The following is an 18,818-nucleotide window of genomic DNA, read 5'->3' on the forward strand; positions in this document are numbered from 1 at the left end:
TACAGATTGTATTCCTGGTTACTAGGGATGATGATATATATACTTAACATTCTATAGTCTACTTAGACCTGGTATTTTACTGCTTGAAATCAGGCATAGAAACCTTGACAGCATGCAGCCCCTCTACCCTGCCCCTCTATGGTGACCTTGTCTGTGTATTACGCTTCTGTGCACTGAGCACCAGACATTGTGAGTTTTGCTTTCCACTGTCAAACAAATACTGAAGAGCTTAATTAGAGGAGAATCTGTTCTATTTACCCAGATATTTATTCCTTCTGTTGCTTTTCCTTCATTTCTGATGTTCTAGATTGCCTCCTGGTGTGATTTCCCTTTCTGTCTAAAAGCCTTACTTTACTGACAACAAAGTCTCTTAGCACTTCTTCTTTTTTTTTTTTTTAAAGATTTTATTTATTTATGTGACAGAGAGACAGCCAGCGAGAGAGGGAACACAAGCAGGGGAGTGGGAGAGGAAGAAGCAGGCTCCCAGCGGAGGAGCCCGATGTGGAACGCCAGGATCACGCCTGAGCCAAAGGCAGATGCTTAACGACTGCGCTACCCAGGTGCCCCTCTTAGCACTTCTTTATCTGAGAATGAATATCTCTCTCTCCCCTTCACTCCTGAAGGGGACTTTCACTGGATATGGGGTCCTGTGTTGGCATCCTTTCCTCTCAGCAGGTTTACAATTGTTGTTACCTTTCCTTCTGGCCTCCCCGAATTCTGATAAGAACTACACAATCTTTCAAATCTTGGTTCCCCTATAAGACTCTCTTTTCAGGGCGCCTGGGTGGTTCAGTCGTTAAGTGTCTGCCTTCGGCTCAGGGCGTGATCCCGGCATTCTGGGATCGAGTCCCATATCAGGCTCCTACGCTGGGAGCCTGCTTCTTCCTCTCCCGCTCCCCCTGCTTGTATTCCCTCTCTTGCTGGCTGTCTCTCTCTCTCTCTGTCAAATAAATAAATAAAATCTTAAAAAAAAAAAAAAAGACTCTTTTCTTGGGGCGCCGGGGTGGCTCAGTCAGTTTTGCGTCTGACTCTTGATTTCAGCTCAGGTCATGACCTCAGGGTTGTGAGATGGAGCCCCACGTCAGGCTCTGATCTCAGCAGGGAGTCTGCTTGATATTCTCTCTCTTCCTCTCCCTTCACCCCTCCCTGCCCCTCTGTGCTCTCTCTGTCTCTCTCTCTCTTTCTCTAAAATAAATAAATAAATCTTAAAAAATATATATATCTTTTCTTTTCTTTCTTCAGTGCCCAGAGGCTTGGGTTCAACATGTCTAGGTGTGGATATCTGTGTGTCTGTCTTGTTTGAGGTTTGCCAAGCTTCTTGAGTGTGTAGGTTTACAGTGTTGTTGTGTTTCACCACATTTAGGAAAACATCGGCTGTTACTTCTTCAAATATTTGTGCTGCCCCATACTCTTTTCTTCTTTTTCTGGGACTCTGATAGTAGGAATGTTTGACCTTTTGCCATTGTCCCACAAGTCCCTGAGGCTGTGTTCATCAGCCCCCAACCCTGCCCCATGAAGACTCCTTTCTTCATGTGCAGATGAGATAATTTTTATTGACCTGTCTTCCAGTTCACTGCCTCTTTTCTCTGTCATCTCCATACTGATGTTGAGCCCATTCAGTGAGTTTTTCTAATTTGTTTATTGTATTTTTCAGTTTCAAAATTTGCATTTTTTTTTTTTTAGAGACAGAGAGCACGAGTAAGGAGTGTAGAGGGAGAGGAAGAGAGAGAATCTCGAGCAGGCTGAGACAGATATGGGCTCTATCTCATGACCCTGAGATCCAAACCAAGAGTCCAGTGCTTAACCGACTGAGCCACCCAGGCCCCTCCCCCTGCATTTGGTTCTTTTCTATGTCTTCTCTTTCTTTGCTGAAATTTTCTGCCTTGTCATTTGTTTCAAGAGTATTCACTTTTACTTATTGGGGCATGTTTGTACTCGTTGCTTTAAAGTCCTTGCCAGATAACTCCAACAACTATGTCACCTCAGCACTGGCATCCATTGGCAGCACTGACATCATCTTTTCTCATGCAACTGGAGATCTTCTGATTCTTCATATGCTGCGTAATTTTGGATTTTATCCTGGACGTTTTGATTCTTATGTTATAAGATACCGATTCCTGTTTAAATCCTATAGGGATGTCGATATTTTTTGGTTTAACATGCATTTGACCTGATTGGGTTCAGGCCACAAGTTCCAACTAGCTTTCTGTGGGTTGTGGTTCCAGCATCGACTAAGTTTTCAGTCTTTGCAGTGCTATTTGGATCTGTCCCATTTGTGTGCCAGCCAGTGGCCAGTCTGGGAGCTGGGTGTTTTTCTGTTCTGTAGTTCATATCCACGGATGCACAGCTCAGAGGGGTCCTGGAATTCAAGAACAACCTTAAGGGGTTTCTTTCCTAATCTTCTTCCTCTGCGTGGTCTTCTTGGCATCTTTTGGTCTCTGGGGTTTCCTTTTTTGTTCCTCCAGCCCCAAATCTGGGACTTTAGCTACCCCTCTCTGCTGTACACTTCCCACTGTAGATAGTAGGGTTTCTTCTTGTTTTCTTTAACCTGATCTGAGTCTGATTTTTTGTTCTTTCAGCTTCTTATTTAAAATTTTTCTCAAGCCTACAGAAAAGCCTCCATTGACCAGTTTTTACCATTTTACACCTGTTTTCTTCCTTTTCTGTATACTTTGTTTTCCAGCAAACCATATAAAAGTCAGATGGAAGTTTCTCCTAAGTACTTCAACGTGCATTTCCCAAGAACTAGCATGTTCTCCTACATAACCTCAGTATCGTTAGCAGCCAAGAAACCTAACTTTGACATGGGATATTGCTTAATATGGATCCCATATTTAAGTTTCTCCAGTTGCCCCAGCAATGTCCTTTAACCACTTTCTTTGAGGTGTTTTTCTCCAGCATTCATTCAGAATTTAAGCACTGCATTTAGTTGCCATGTGTCTTTAATGTCCTTGAATTTAGAACATCTACCTCCCTTTTTTTTTTTTTTTAAAAGAGAGAGAGGGAGTGAGAGTGAGTGGAGGGGAGAGGCAGAGAGAGAGGGAGAAAGAGAATCCCAAACAGACTCCATGCCCAACACTGAGCCCAGTACAAGGTTTGATCTCATGACCCTGAGACCATGGCTTGAACCAAAATCAAGAGTTGGACGCTTAACCGACTGAGCCACCCAGGCGCCCCTTGGCCATTGATGTTTTTAAAAAGTTCATGGCCAATTGTCTTGTAGGATTTCCCACAATCTGGATTTTCCTGAATGTTTCCTTATAATTAGATTCAAATTAAACATTTTTGGTAAAAAGACCACATAAGTAAAGTTGTATACTTCTCATCACATGACATCAGGAAACCTAAAGTGACAGTTTGTCTCAATATCGCTGACCTTAAGTTTGCTCACTTGGTTAAGGTGATATCTGCTGTATTTCTTCGTTGTGAAAGGTACCTTTTCCCCTCTGTAACTAGGTAGGAATCCATGGGGTGATACTTTGAGACTCTGGATACACTGGTTCCCAGTAGCCCTTTACCCAGTGGTTGGGTGGTTTGTTTTTTTTTTTTTTTAATTGAAGTGTATTTGACACACAATGTTACATTAGTTTCAGGGGTACAACATAGTGATTCTGTAACTCCGTATGTTAGGCTATGCTTACGAGAGGGGTGGCTACTGTCTGTCACCATGCAACACTATTACGTACCACTGACTGTATTCCCTATGCTGTACCTTTTATCCCTATGACTTATTCATTCCATAAATTGAAGTCTGGACCTCCCACTTCCACCCATTTTGCCCATCTCCCATCCTACCTCCCCCCAGCAATCCCCAGTTTGTTTCCTGTATTTATGGATCTATTTCTGCTTTTTTGTTGTTTGTGTGTTTGTTTTATATTTTAGAATCCACATATAAGTGAAATCATATGATATTTGTCTTTCCGTTTTTGACTTATTTCACTTAGCATCATACCCCCTAGTTCCATCCATTTCGTCACCAAATGGCAAGATCTCATTCTTTTTACGGCTGAGTGATACTCCGTTGTATGTATACACCACATCTTCTTTATCTGTTCATCTGTCACTGGACACTTAGGTTACTTCCACGTCTTGGCTATTGTAGATAATGCTGCAATAAACATAGGGGTGCATATTATCTTTTCAAATTAGTGTTTTTATTTTCTTTGGGTAAATACCCACTGGTAGAATTACTGGATTGTACAGTATTTCTATTTTAAAATTTTTGAGAAAGCTCCATACTGTTTTCCAAAGTGGCTATACTAATTTACATTCCCACCAATAATGTACAAATTTCCCTTTTCTCCACATCCTTGCCAACACTTATTCTTTCTTGTCTTTTTGAGTCTAGCCATTCTGACAGGTGTGCCTCTTTATGGTTCGAACTTGCATTTCCCCAGGGATGAGTGATGTTGAGCATCTTTGCATATGTGTCTGCTTGTCATCTGTATGTCTTCTTTGGAGAAATGTCGTCTCAGGTCCTCTGCCCATTCTTAATCAAATTATTATTATTATTTTGGTGTTGAGTTGCATAAGTTCTTTACACATTTTTAGTATCAGATATGTCATGGGAGATATTTGTTCACTGTGCAAAAGCTTTTTATTTTGGTGCAGTCCCAGTAGTTTAGTTTTGCTTTCGTTTCCCTTGCCTCAAGAGACGTATCTAGAAAAATGTTGTCAAAGAAATTTGACATGTCAGAGAAACTCCTGCCTCTGCACCCAGTGGTTTTAACATCTATTGGTGATCCTTCCCCGAGTCAGTCATTATATAGGTGGTTACAAATTGGTGTGAATCTTTGAGTTTTTGTGGGTGATAAAACTATACAGAACAGCCTGGAAGTGATTATATGAAAGTTATAATGGCAGTTACTTTGGGGGAAGGGGGAGGAGATAGTGAGGGAGTCAGAAGGTGGGGGGAAGAGAAGAAGGTGTTGAGGTGTTCGCAGCCACCTTTTTCTTGACCTAAGTGATCATTAAATGGACATTTACTTTGTAATAATTCACTGAACTGTACAGACATTTTCCATACATGTACTTTCCTGTATGTGAAAAAGTTAAAGATTTTAGCACAGAAGTTTCACAATAATATTTACATATGTGTTTCAAGGATTCATTGCTCACCATGACTTATTTAATATTTTATATGATTATACCATGACTTAATCTGGATTTCTCTTTTTTCCATTTAATTCTTCATCATCTGAAAATACTTCTTTAATTATTTTTTTCAGAAAAAAAAGTATATATACACGCATACTTCAGGGGATGTTATAGTGGTAATTGTCTCTAAAATGTTTCTCTAAGGGGCACCTGGGTGGCTCAGTCGGTTGCGCTTCCGACTCTTAGTTTCAGCTCGGGTCATGATCTCAGGGTCCTGAGATTGAGCCCCATGTCGGGCTTCATGCTCCCTCCTGAGCGTGGTATTCTTGCCTTCTGCCCTCTACTGCTCCCCCTGCTCACGTGCGGGCATGCTCTCCCTCTCTCAAATAAATAAGTTGATTTAAAAAAATTTTTTTCTAGGGCATGCTCTCCCTCTCTCAAATAAATAAGTTGATTTAAAAAAATTTTTTTCTAGGGGGCGCCTGGGTGGCTCAGTTGTTAAGCGTCTGCCTTCGGCTCAGGGCGTGATCCCGGCGTTCTGGGATCGAGCCCCACATCAGGCTCCTCCGCTATGAGCCTGCTTCTTCCTCTCCCACTCCCCCTGCTCTTGTGTTCCCTCTCTCGCTGACTGTCTCTCTCTGTCAAATAAATAAATAAAATCTTTAAAAAAAATTTTTTTTTCTAGGATACATGTATTGTTCTCTCTTAGAAAAATTATATGTAATATCATATCTCCTAAGATACATCTATATAGGTATATATGTATATGTAAGCATATAGATATATACACATGTACATATGACCATTTGAAAGTATCTGTGTGCACATATACACACACATATGTACTTGCGTGCACTCATATGTGCACATATAACCATCCATTTTTGCACACCGTTCATTTCTATTTTTCGCCAGCTCTGAATACTTCTGCATGCTTCCTACCAATGCAGGCTAGTCCAGCAGATTATACCCTCAGTCAGTGAACATTAGTGCAGCATGGGGCAAATGCACTCAGCCACTTAGCTCTCTTAAATCAAATGTGTTTTGCATATGTTATTTATGCCACTTGGTCTGTCTTCCTGCTGCCGAGTTTGTGTTTTGACAGTTCAAAGCTATAATGGCTGACGAAAGTGCCCAGGTGATATTGCTAAATTTGTCATGGAGAGAAATATAGGAAGACGATCCTGCTGGATCTTAAAACAGGAGTTGTAGGTCAGCCCAGGTGCTTTTGCAGTGCAGCGAGGTTAAAGATGGGCAGGCAGTTATGGATTTGGGGCAATTCTCTGACGCTCTGAAGGGCGTCGCAGACACCACCACAACATGGGAAGAGTGGACCAAAAAATGACTGAGTAGTGGCTGGATATCGCTCTGGCCCAAGGCCTGGTGGTGGCTCCGGGGCCCCAGATAGACCTGAGTGGTTCCCTCTGTACGATCGTGCAAGAACTTGACCGTCACACACACTGCAGTTCTGTTCCAGTTAGTGTTCCTATTTCCTGCAGAAACCAGCTGGGCCAGCGCTTCACGACTCTTATCCATGAGCCTCCATCACAGCTCGGCTAGATTTTGGATCCTTAGGTCATAGCCTCCACCACAGCTCGGCTAGATTTTGGATCCTTAGGTCATAGCCTGTGTTCCTCACACCTTTTTACTAAATATTCAGTGTTTCACACCACCATTTGAGTGTGTCAGAATGTTTTTTTCCGAAATTCAGAAATTTCACGAGATCTTTCTAAGACCGTTGTTCAGAGCTCTGTGAGTTTTTTGTTTGTTTGTTTGGGTGTTTTTTGTTTTGTTTTGTTTTTTTGTTTTGTTTTGTTTTGACATGAAGACTCAAGTATTTTGTCAGTTCAAGGAAAATTCATTCTTTATTTGGTCATTGTTCCTCCTTCTGTTTTCCTGGATTTTTCTTATCCCTGTCTTTTTTGGTTTTCCCCTCCCATATTTTGTCCTCTCTAACCTTTTTCTGTGACTTCTGGGAAATCATTCAAGCTTGTTGTCTAAATCTTGTATTTAGATTGCCATCTGCTTAATTGCCTTCCTTGTGGTTTTTAATTTGACAATTGTATTTCTGTCTGGATGCAGTGTGTCTAGTAACAAAGTTGTTCCCTCATTGTGTCCATGTGTTCAGTTACACTCAGTTACTGTCCTCTTGAATCTTGTTTAAAAAAAAAAAAAAACCAGTTCCTCAAGATTTCTCCTTTTCTGGAAGGAATTGTCTTCTCTTGGGCAGAAGAGGTGGGGGAGGGAGAGGCTGCTCCCTCATTTTGAGCTCTTTGCTTACACCTGCTGCCTCTTTGCTCCTCTTCATACAAGGGAGATCAGTGTCTGTCTCCTGTTAGAAGTAGGGAAAGTTCGGGGTGCCTGGGCGGCTCAGTCGGTTAAGTGTCTGCCTTCGGCTCAGGTCAGGGTTCTGGGATTGAGCCCCGCATCGGACTCCCTGCTCAGCGGGGAGCCTGCTTCTCCCTCTCCCTCTGACCCTGCTCCCTGCTTGTGCTTTCCCTCTCTCTCTCAAATAAATAATTAAAATCTTTAAAAAAAAAAAAAAAAACGAGGAGGAGGAGGGAGGGGAGAGGGAGAGGTTGGAGGAGAAGGAGGGGGGGGAAGGTTTCTCTATGTTAATGAAGGCTTCCCGGACAGTTTTAGGCCCAGATGAGGGAAGAAGGAAAGGAGCCTGTGCTTTCTGTCTCGACTCGTTCACCTGTCCCTGCTGAAGATGTGAGCAGGTGTCGTAGCCAAGGGGGTTTCTCCTAGGCCTCCAAAGCCTGAGCAGGTCCCAGAGGCTCTGGCTGGCTGTGCTGGAGTTCCCCACCAACTGCCCCCGTCGTGGAGCGCCACCAGCGAGTTACAGCTTCTCCTTTGCTGAGTCACAGATTGGTCTTTCCTTCTGTTCCCGATTTCTGTTACATATTTGACCTCTTTTCCTAGTAATATTGTTAGAGGTCACCCCCCCTTTTTAATCTCCCTTGTAGGGAAGAGAGGGAGTTAAACGAATGCCCTCGAGAAAAGCTCTTTATTCACTCTTTGTTTTAACATTTGTCTTTAAGTGTGATAAGCAATAGAAGCGAAAGGCCTAATAGCATAATGACTTCACAACCACCAGCACCCACCGTGAGTATAAAAAGGCACCAGACTTATCTGAAAGTAGGTAGCACGCATTCTGCCTTTAGATAGAATGTACCAACACTGCAATGGAGAGTAGGAAAAATTTACCAAGGCTAACTGGGGTCCGATATTTCAATACCATGTGTTTCGTACTGTATCATACTGTATGTACATTGCCCATTGTTCCTTTCTGCATCGAAACAGCCACTCGGTGTCTCACATGAACACGTGACAGAAATATAATCTTCTCCGAACCCAATGCAAATCCTTACCAGGAAGCAGAAGATCAGTTTCTCTTTGGAGGCTGGACTGTCCGGGATCTGAGAGTCAGCTGGTGGTTTCTCCACCTGTGTATTCTGCAAGCTGCATTTAATTTGCTGGTTCGAGACTGTGGTCGGGGGAATTCCCACCTTAGCTTGCGGGCTGCAGGGCGGGAATTCCCCCAGGCTCCCTGCCCTCGGAAATCTGGGGAGTTCCTCCCAGCTGATGCAGGGAGCCGATGCCAGCCGACCAACCCCCCAGTGGCAGTATAAACCTTTTAAAAACGGATTTGACGGTATGTTTCAAAGTCCACGCAGCGGTCCTAACCACAGGTTGTTCACTTAAGGAAATGAGACAAAAGAAGGAAAATGATCACGGAGGAAAGAATCCGTTGACTCATTATGTGTAAATATAGACGCATTCTCTGTACCCCACAATGGGCTATTTTTAATGAGTGTTTATTTAATGGAACGAATATTTTGTAACCATTAGAAATTATAACTGTGAATGGAGACTGTAGCAACATGAAAGAGCACAAAAGATATCATGTTCACGGGGCAAAAGGCTTATGTATTGCAATTATATAAAAATAATATGTTTGTGTCAGATCTTAGGAGAGAACACATATTGGTGATTACTGGGGCGTTGGGATAACTTTTGACTTTTCCCCCCCTCTCATTTATGAACTGCCATTAAATAATTTTTATCGCTTAAAAAAATAGAGTTGGTTTTGTAAACAAACAAACAAACACACATACTAGTAATCAGAAGAGGTTTACCAACCAAATGAAAAACTTTGTGTTTGGTCTGAGATTAAAAACTTCAGTGCCTTTGGGACGCCTGGCTGGCTCCGTGGGAGGGGAGTGTAGACTCTTGATGTCAAGGTCATGAGCTCGAGCCCCACTGTTGGCTGTAGAGATTACTAAAATAAACAAATAAACTTAAAAAAAAAAATCAGCCCCCTCGGTATTGCCTACTGATCTTTGCTGAGCTCGTCCGCTGCACAGTCTTGATTTACCTCTAAGTTGCGAATATTTATATAATGTTTAAAAGGAATCTATCTAGAAACCCCGTTAACCCATAACAACTGACAAATACTTAGTTTTAGACAGAGAATGTTTCACCGTTGGCTCTCTGAGTGACAGAGGCTGATCAAGCCTGAATTTGATACTGCATACTGCAGCATTAGAACATAATTTGACTGTAATTGACAGCCTGATGGGACACGAAGAATGGGTGTGAAAAACATTTGCTTTTGAATATGCTACTATGTATAAGTTCATCTGTGTTCTGTGCTGACTTAGACCAAAGCTTAAGTGGCGTGTCCAGTCCTCACACTGCATTGCAGGATGAATTCTGTGCGCGGAGCATCAAGATATCACAACATCTCGAAGTCACTTCCTCTGAGGGTCTGCCAGAGTTTTCAGCTAAGTGCCTTTGTCGCAGAAGAGAAGATAGGGAGGTAGATGAGAAGTGTCTTGTGGAAGAAAGAACACTGGTGGTGCATTCTAGAAATGTCTAAGGTGGACTGTGAAAGTGGGCAGGTTTTCGGCTAGATGTGTAGACCCTTATAATAATTAGAGTCACCCTCCAGCTCAGGCAAGGAACTGATTTCCTCCTGAGTTTCTAAGTTACCAGTCGCAGGGAGCATTAAGCAAAATGTTAATAATCCTGCTGCCAGGGTTGCTATAAAAAAGGAGAGAAACTGCGGGATGATCACATGACCTCTCGCCCGCTCTACAATCTTGTTATTCTAAGGCATTTGCTTTGTCTTTCTAGAACGCATGCCTGCCTGCCTGGAAAACCTTAGGAGTATCGTAATGTTGGAAACTTAATTTTTTTCCTGGTTTACGTTTTTAAATTGAGGCACAGTTCACGTACGACAAAACGCATAGATCTTTAGTATTCATTTCTGTGCGTTTTGACAACTGTATACAATTGTGTCATCATTTAGAATCTTTCCATTATCCCAGAAAATTGCCTTGTGTCCCCATCTAGTCAGTCCCCCCCACCCAGAGGCAGCCACTTTCTGATTTCTATCCAGTCCATTCGGTTTATTTATACTTCCTATAAATAGAGTGATGAAATAGATACTGATTTTCATTTTCTTCTTTAGCCAACAAAATGCTTTTGAGATTTATTAGGTTTTTGCATTAATAAGCAACTCATTGTTTTTATTGCGGAGTAGTATTCCATTATACAGATTTGCTTAGCATACAGATGTGCTCATCCGTTCTCCTACCAATGGTTATTTGAGTTATTTCCAGTTTTGGGTTCTAACGAATAAGGCTGCTTTGTATATTTTTGTGCAGCTGTTTTTGAGCAATATGTTTTTGTTTCTGTTTGGTAAATATGTAGGAGTGAAATTTCTGTGTCGTTAGCGAGATACCTGGTTAACTTGATTAGAACTGACAAACACTTCTACAATTACCTTTGTGCCGAATCATCCCCAGCAATTAGCATTGTCAGTCTTTCGAGTTAGCATGCTAGTGGGTTGATTTAACCTCATTGTGGTTTAAATTTGCATTTCCCGAATGACTAATGATGTCAAGCCCCTTTTCATGTGCTTATGGGCCATTTATGTGTCTTCTTTTACAAAACATCTGTTCAAATCTTTTTGCCTATTTTAAAATTAGGTTGATTGGGGTGCCTGGGTGGCTCAGTCGGTTAAGCAGCGGCCTTCGGCTCAGGTCATGATCCGGGGGTCCTGGATCGAGCCCCACGTCGGGCTCTGTGCTGGGCGGGAGCCTGCCTCTCCCTCTGCCTGCCGGTCCCCGCTGCTTGTACTCTCTCTCTCTGTCAAATAAATAAATAAAATCTTTTTAAAAAATAAAATACAATTAGGTTGTCTTTTTTCTTGGTAATAGATGGGTGTGTTCTTTATATATTTTGGATACAAACGCTTTGTCAGATGTATATCATGCAGATATTCACCAGTCTGTGTGTTGTTTGTTAATTTTTGTCATGGTGTCTTTGGATGAGCAGAAATTTTTGATAAATTCCAGTTGACCACTTTCTTTTGTGGATAGTCTTTTTATGTCCTATCCAAGAAATTTCTGCCTACCCAAGGTTATGAAGATACTGTTCTATTGTTTTCTTCTAGAAGCTTTACACTTCTCGGTTTTATGGTTGGGTCTCTGAACCATCTCAGATGAATTTTTTGTGTGTGATGGGAGCAGAGTCAAGATTGTTTTCCTCCTACGGGTATTCACTTGTTTCAATATCATTTGTTGTTGAAAAGACTTTTCTTTGTGTATTTGACTGACTTACTGTTACCTTTGTTGAGAATTGAGTACACACACACACACACACACACACAGGGATCTGTCTCTGGACTCTGTCTTGTTGCATTGATACATTTTCCTTCCACCAATACCACACGGTCGTGATTGCTATATATTTATAATAAACCTTGGGTTTTGGTAGCATAATTCCTCCAACTTTTATTTTTTCTTTGGCAAGATTATTTTGGCTGTTCTAAACCATTTGCTTTTCCATGTACATTTTAGAATTGACTTGCCAGTTTTATTTTTTTAAACCCTAGAATTTATTTAATTAATTACTTTTTAATTTTAATTCCAGTGTAGTTCACATCCGATGTTATATTAGCTTCAGGTGTGTAACACAGTGATTCAGCAGTTCCATACGTCACCCTGTGCTCGTCCCAATTGGGTGCCCCCCTTCATCCCCATTCCGTTTCATCCATCCCCCTCCCCCTCCACCTCACCCCCCTACCCGTCTGATAATCATCAGTGTGTTCTGTATAGTTAAGAATCTGTTTCATAGCTTCTCTCTCTCTCTCTCTCTCTTTTTTCCCTTTGTTTGTTTTGTTTCTTAAATTCCACATATGAATGAAAAACCTGCTAGGATTTTGATTGGGACTATGTGGATCAATTGAGAATTGTGGCTCTGTGGATCAATTGAGAGAGAGAACGTATCTTTAAAACATTGAGTCTTTCAATCCGTGCATGTGGTAGACCGCTGTCCATTTCTTTAGCACTTCTTGAATTTCTCCCAGCACTCTTTTTCAGTTTTCAGTGTAGAAGTCTTGCTCATCTTTGGTTAGATTTATTTCTAAGTGTCGCTGGGTGGACTGGGTTACCCTGGGCGCTGGGACCTCAACCCAGCCCATCCCAAAGGTGTTGCCGAAGGTTCTTGGTCTTGTTAGGAGGAAGAATTTAAGGACACACACAACACAGATGAGTGACCCTAGCAGGAAAGTTTGCTAAAGCAAAAAATACCCTCTTGAGATGTGACAGCAGGAGAGCCCTGGGGGTTGGGTTTCTCTCTTTCATTGGTTGTTGACTAGAGGGTGGAATAGTCATCATTCCAGGCGGGGATGCAGGGGTTTGTGCCTTTTCTTCTTAAGTCGGTTGGGGGTTTCCTGTCATGGCAACCGCCATCTTGGGCCTGGCAGGTTTGAACTGGCTTCTCGTGGAGTGGTGCCAGGACAGGCCCCTGACCTGCCCAAGAGCTGGCCTTGACCTCCTCATTGTTGACCTCCAAGTAGGCTGTTAGAACCTAACTCACCGCCTACTCTCACCTCTCACAGAAGCATTTGATGTACTTTTTGGTGCTATTATAAATGGTAGCTTTTTACTTTGACTTTTCAGTTGCTTGTCCCCAGTATATAGAAATACATTGCTCTTTATAACTGACTTTGCGTCTGCAGATTTGTTAAAGTCACTAATTAGTTCTAGTAGTTTTTAAATAAATCCATAGTTTTCTCTGTACACAACTGCAAATACACATATTTATATCTTCTTTTCAAATCTTTTCGCCCCTTTTTCTTTTGCCTCATTAAACAGTGTGGGACTTCTAATAAAATGTTCAACAGAAGCCATCAGAGCAGATGTCTTCACGTTGTTCCCTGATCTTAGAGAAAAAGTGTTCAGAGATCCACCGTTAAGGACAGTGTTAGCCCTGGTGTTTTCACAGATGTCCTTTGTTGGGTTGAGGAAATTATCCTTCAGGCCTGTTGTGCTGAGAATTTGTATGATAAATGGACACTCAGTTTTGTCAAATGGTTTTTCTGCATTTATTGAAATGATCGTGAACATCTCTGTTAGTCCAATCCCTGATTTTACGTATTTCTCCTTTTCCAACGTTTGCCTTTAGAGCGGTACAGTTCTGTCCAAGCTCTGCTTTAGTTGCAACCCACAGACTTTCATTTTGGATTCTCATTATCATTCAGTTCAAAATATTTTCCGCTTTTCCTGTGATTTTTATTTTTGCCCCATAGGTTTTTTCAGAGGTGGTTTCCTTAATATTCCAATGTGGGGATTTTTTAGTTTTCATCACATGTGCTCTTTCATCATGAGAAAAGGTTTCTTTTCATGTCCGATAATACCTCTTGGCTTGACGTCTGTCTGGTCTAACCCTAGTGTAGCCATGTAGACTTTCTCATGCACACGCTTTCTATGCCTTGTATTCAAAGTGAGTTTCTTGTGAAAGCATATAGTTGTTCGTTCTTTCTTTTCTTTTCTTTTCTTTCTCTTTTCTTTCTTTCTTTCTTTCTTTCTTTCTTTCTTAACCTTGGCTGATATTCTTTGTCTTTTAATTGAGGAGTTAGTCCATTTATATTTAATGCGACTATTGATATAGTTGGGTTTAGGTCTGCCATCTAGATATTTATGCTCTTTTTGTCCTGTTTTTTGTTCCTTTGTGCATTCTTTCCTGCCTTCTTTTGGGTAAATCATGCATTTTTAAAATATTTAATTTTATTCCCTCTGTTTTTGTTTTTGTTTTTTATCTGTACCTTTGGGGGGGTGTGGTTTTCTTTTTTCTTTTTCTTTTTTTTAAATGCTTGCTTTAGAGCTGTGTTGCTCAATACACTAGTTACCACCCACACACCGCTATTTAAGTTTCAATTAGTTAAAATATGAAAAAATTAAAATGTGTTCCTGGCTAAAGGAGGGCAGTATTGTGATGAGCACTGGGTGTTGTATGGAATGTTGAATCACTGAATTCTATACCTGAAGCTAATATTACACTGTATGTTCACCAACTGGAATTTAATAAAAACTTAAAACATGTCCCTGGCCATAGTATGGAGAATGGATTGAGAAGATACGCAACTAGGAACAGGAAGATAAGTTAGGACATTGTTTCTGGAAGCACTGGCACAATTTTGTGAGATACTAGTAACAATATTTAAGGGTGATCATGGGATCAAGAGATCCCGAAGTCAGGGTTGCCGAGTGGCTGCAAGTGGCATGTCCGAGCTGGTGAAGGGGGAGGCTGACGGACTCTGCAGATTTCTGGCATGGGCCAGCAAGTGAATGTCGGTGCCATTGATGGGGACAGGGAATGTAGGACAGCACTCAGGTTTAGGGGAAGATGAAGAGTTTAGTTTCAGAGACCTTGAGAGTCCGATATTTGTAGGAATCTCAGGGTACAGATAAGTAGTAGGCAGTTAGCTGCCTGGGTCCAGAATTTTGGAGAGCTATGTGGAGCAGATTTTCAAGTTTCTAATTTACATATTGAGGAAACCAAAAGGTATGTAAAATCACCATGGTAGTATTAGAGAGTAAAAATATACAGCAGTGTGGGATTGTCAGCATTTAAGGGGAAGAAGAGACTCTAGACAGAGCTTGGAGACAGATGGAAGGAAGACTGGGAGAGAGAATGTCACTGAATATGAACGAATAGAGAGTCACGAGTGAATTGTTAAATGGCAGTGAAAGGTTTTCTAGGCAGGTGTTCTATAGGTAATATTTGACAAATCTGGCTTAGTCTAAGATGCAGCAAAGTGCTTTGAAATTATGTCTCTCTTTTAGACTTCATCCATTCGTTGCCTTTATCTGTTTGTATTTATTTTATCTGGCTGTGTACCAGGCACTCTGCTGGGCATCACAGGTAGAGCCATGAATGAAAGTGAGTCTCTGTCATACTCTTTCCTCAAGAGAAGGACATGCGAGCAAATAATTAGAATGTGAAACTTAAGGGTCTGTAAGTAAACAGAGGTGGTAGGAAGGGCTGCAGGAGCCCAGGAGAGAGAGCAGCCAGCTGTTCTTTCCATATGGATTGCTCTCTTCCTGCTTCTTCACCAACACGGCCTTCAAAACTCAGCTCTGGGGGTGCCTGGGTGGCACAGCGGTTGAGTGTCTGCCTTCGGCTCAGGGCGTGATCCCGGCGTTCTGGGATCGAGCCCCACATCAGGCTCCTCCATTATGAGCCTGCTTCTTCGTCTCCCACTCCCCCTGCTTGTGTTCCCTCTCTCTCTGGCTGTCTCTATCTCTGTCAAATAAATAAATAAAATCTTTAAAAAAAAAAAAAAACTCAGCTCTGGCATCCTTCTGGAAACTTCCTTTGATTCCTTTTATTTCCTTAACAGAGACGGTGACTCATATTGGACAGTGTATCTCTAAAGCAATCAAAAAAAAAAAAAAAAAAAGAGCAAGTGAGGGAAAGAGTGAAGAACGGGAACCAAAATTTCCATAATAATGTATACTCGATAGAAGAAATTCAAACAATACAGAAAATGCAAGGAAGATCACCCAGGATCCCAGCACCTAGAAAAATCATTATTCACATCCTTCACATCAGATATATCCTTGTAGGTTTGTCCACATGAAAGGGTGGGTAGAAATAATTTCACGTCATTAGGATCATGCAGTATATACTATTTTAAGTCTTGCTAAGTGCTTAATTTCACTCTAAGGAGATTAGCGTAGTGTTAATGATACTTCCAATTTTAAAAGAAGAGGATTAGTGTTCAAAAAAAAAAAAAAAAACAAAAGAGCTGAACTTCACATAAAGGGTTCTTGACAAGAGATAGTAATTACCAAAAGATCCATCTAAGGTTGACAAAAAAAGGTGGTGGTTTTGAAGAGCCATGGGTCTCCCATGTTTCCCTTTTCAACAGCTCCAAAGGACTGCTCTGTGGAGTGATGGAGAAATTAACACCTCCAGCTTCCTTCCACCTTTCTCCGACCCCAAACGCCTCAACCCCCCAACTGCTTCCTGACTTTCAGTTATAATTACAGCATCACTGTTTACAACATTTATCTACCTTTTTGTAATGTAATCCATGTATCTATTGATCCCCAGCTCAGGATTTCGATGGCCCCAGCTCTCTCCAGCATCTCTTCAGTCACAGTCTCTGGCTTCTCCATCCTAGAGTTCTTTATTTCTATTCGCCTCTTCGTTGGCTAGATTTCATCATCAAGCAGTTTTCTCGAGAAGGACCCCAGTGGTCCCTGGAGTCCCCTGGAGTCCGTCCACCAGCTTTAGGCTGGAATGACAGCTTGGCTGAGCGTAACTTTGCTGGGTCCTGCGTTCTTTCCCTTGGACTTCTGACAGTCCTCTGTGTCCCGGACTCACAGGAAGTCCATTTTCTTCTTTACTACTACTCCTCCCCACACCACCACCACCTTTTATAAATCAGAATTGTAGATTTCAAAGAACATACCTGAGCTCTTTACCTTTTCCCTCACTGCACAGGAGAGAATTTATTAGTAGGGCGGCTGGCCACAGCTCCGACACCGTGATGTGAACTGGAGTATTTCTGAAGTATTAACCACACATCTCTGTCTTCCTTTCTAGAGATAATTGATGACCTTGCCAACCTGGTGGAGAACACAGACGGGAAGCTGCGGACTGAGACCAGGCGTGTGAATATGGTGGACAGAAAGTCGACGTCTTGCGGTAAAGGATAGCTACCCTATGGTTCTGCCTCTCTCATCGCTCGCACATTTACTTTGCTTTCAGTATCCCACGTCTGTCTAATTATTGCAGGGGTTTGGTTGCTCTTCTAATGCAGACAGTCCCATTTGATGAAGCATTGAAATTGCTAAAGAGACCCAAATCTTGCTAAAACGAAGTGAGTTGTAAGGGCACCTGGGTGGCTCAGTCGGTGAAGCGTCTGACCCTTGGTCTCAGCTCAGGTCTTGATCTTGGGGTCGTGAGTTCAAGCTCCGTGTTGGGCTCCGTGCTGGGCATGGAGCCTACTTTAAAAATAATAATGAAATAAAATAAAATGAAGTGACTTGCTACAAATGTGGGAGAAGTACAATGCACTGCTAATTTTTCTTAAATTTAAAATAGGAAGCCTCTCTTTGTGCTTACAGAGAATACCAGTTTGGGAAATTGTGTGACATTTTGCAGATTGGTGCTGGTAGGTCCTCGCGGGTATTGAAGGCCGTCCTGCTTACTTGGTGCCTTTTTTAAGTCACAAGCTTAATTGTTGGAGCTTGAACCACAGAACAGTTATGAAGCCAGGTTCTGAAGTCCCTTCGAGTTCAAATCCTACGTATAGTGACGTTCTCTTTGGAGGTTGCTTTACTGCTTAGTATCTTGTACATAAAATGGGAATGCACGGGCCAAGACGAGAATCTGTTGGTGGGATTCTTACAGTGCTGGTTCCCTGGCCTTGCCCTAGAACTTCTGGTGAAGTAGGGCCAGGATGGAGTTGGTAAGTGTTCCTTATTTCCCAGGTACAGCAAGCAGTGCTGGTGTGGGTACTTGCTATTCTGTCAAAGCTCCGATGCCACGTTCCGTGAGGTTTGGATTATCTGTGGCCTGTGCGCAGTGCCCTGCCCGAGGCCAGTGGTGATAAATGACAGTGACAGTAGGGGTGGCCACAGTGATCGTTACTGGGTGCTTCATCTCACAAAGGTACACGAGGTTTATGAAGCTGATACCTTTATTACAAACAGAAATACGATAGCACTCAACTCCCCAGTGATCTGAGCACATGCTTTGCCTCTTAGCCCTTTTGATGTGAAAAATGCAGTGGATCCCTCCGATCTATCCAGTGTTAGAACAAGGACCTCTGTGCAGGGGTCTCCTGAGATGTACGGCCCGAGAGGCATTACCTTCTTTCTCTGATGTGCTGGCTAAACGGAAATCTAGAACAACGGGGTGACTGAGGACAGGCAGCCATGGACTCTGGAACCTCAGGAAGGGGAACTCTGTGGGGCCTCCCTGCTTCTCTGTTTTCACCTGTCTGTGCTCCCAAGCCCCGGAGTTCTCATCCACCAGATACCAGGCACTCTGCGCTTCTGCTCCCACGGGGGTGTGCTTCTGTCTGCTTCCTGCTGAAAGCAACAGCTCCTTGCTTCTTGCGTTACCAACCTTCTCATGTAACTTCTGCCCACGGAGACTTTGTTCTGTGCTAGATCGTTTAGAGACAGAGAGATGCGGGTTCACCCCCCCTTCCATCTGTTACTGTCTTTGATCTCTATAGAAACTTAATCTTGCTGAGTCTTGGTTGCCCTACCTGTAAAAGAGTGGATAACCTGGTTATTTGAATTGAACTGTGTAGAACATGTGAGGGGTCTAATGCTGGCCGTCTTGCCTGACTTTCCATATTTATGTGGAGAGGCCCTGAAGTGGGGGGGGTGCAGAGTGGGGGC

At 42.3% G+C, this 18,818-nt stretch overlaps 1 protein-coding gene across 5 annotated transcripts in view; it reads left to right on the forward strand.

Moving 5' to 3' along the window:
* The window catches only part of STX8 (syntaxin 8), a 249,021-nt gene that overhangs the window by 133,646 nt on the left and 96,557 nt on the right, over positions 1-18,818 (forward strand). For all 5 annotated transcript variants that reach the window (XM_026520980.4, XM_048227159.2, XM_044391746.3 and 2 more), the window contains one exon: positions 17,008-17,109. In XM_026520980.4, the coding sequence (XP_026376765.1) occupies positions 17,008-17,109 (102 nt within the window). The remainder of the gene's footprint in view (positions 1-17,007; positions 17,110-18,818) is intronic.

The sequence above is a fragment of the Ursus arctos genome, unplaced genomic scaffold (genome assembly GCF_023065955.2).
Source record: "Ursus arctos isolate Adak ecotype North America unplaced genomic scaffold, UrsArc2.0 scaffold_14, whole genome shotgun sequence".
Classification (NCBI taxonomy): domain Eukaryota; kingdom Metazoa; phylum Chordata; class Mammalia; order Carnivora; family Ursidae; genus Ursus; species Ursus arctos.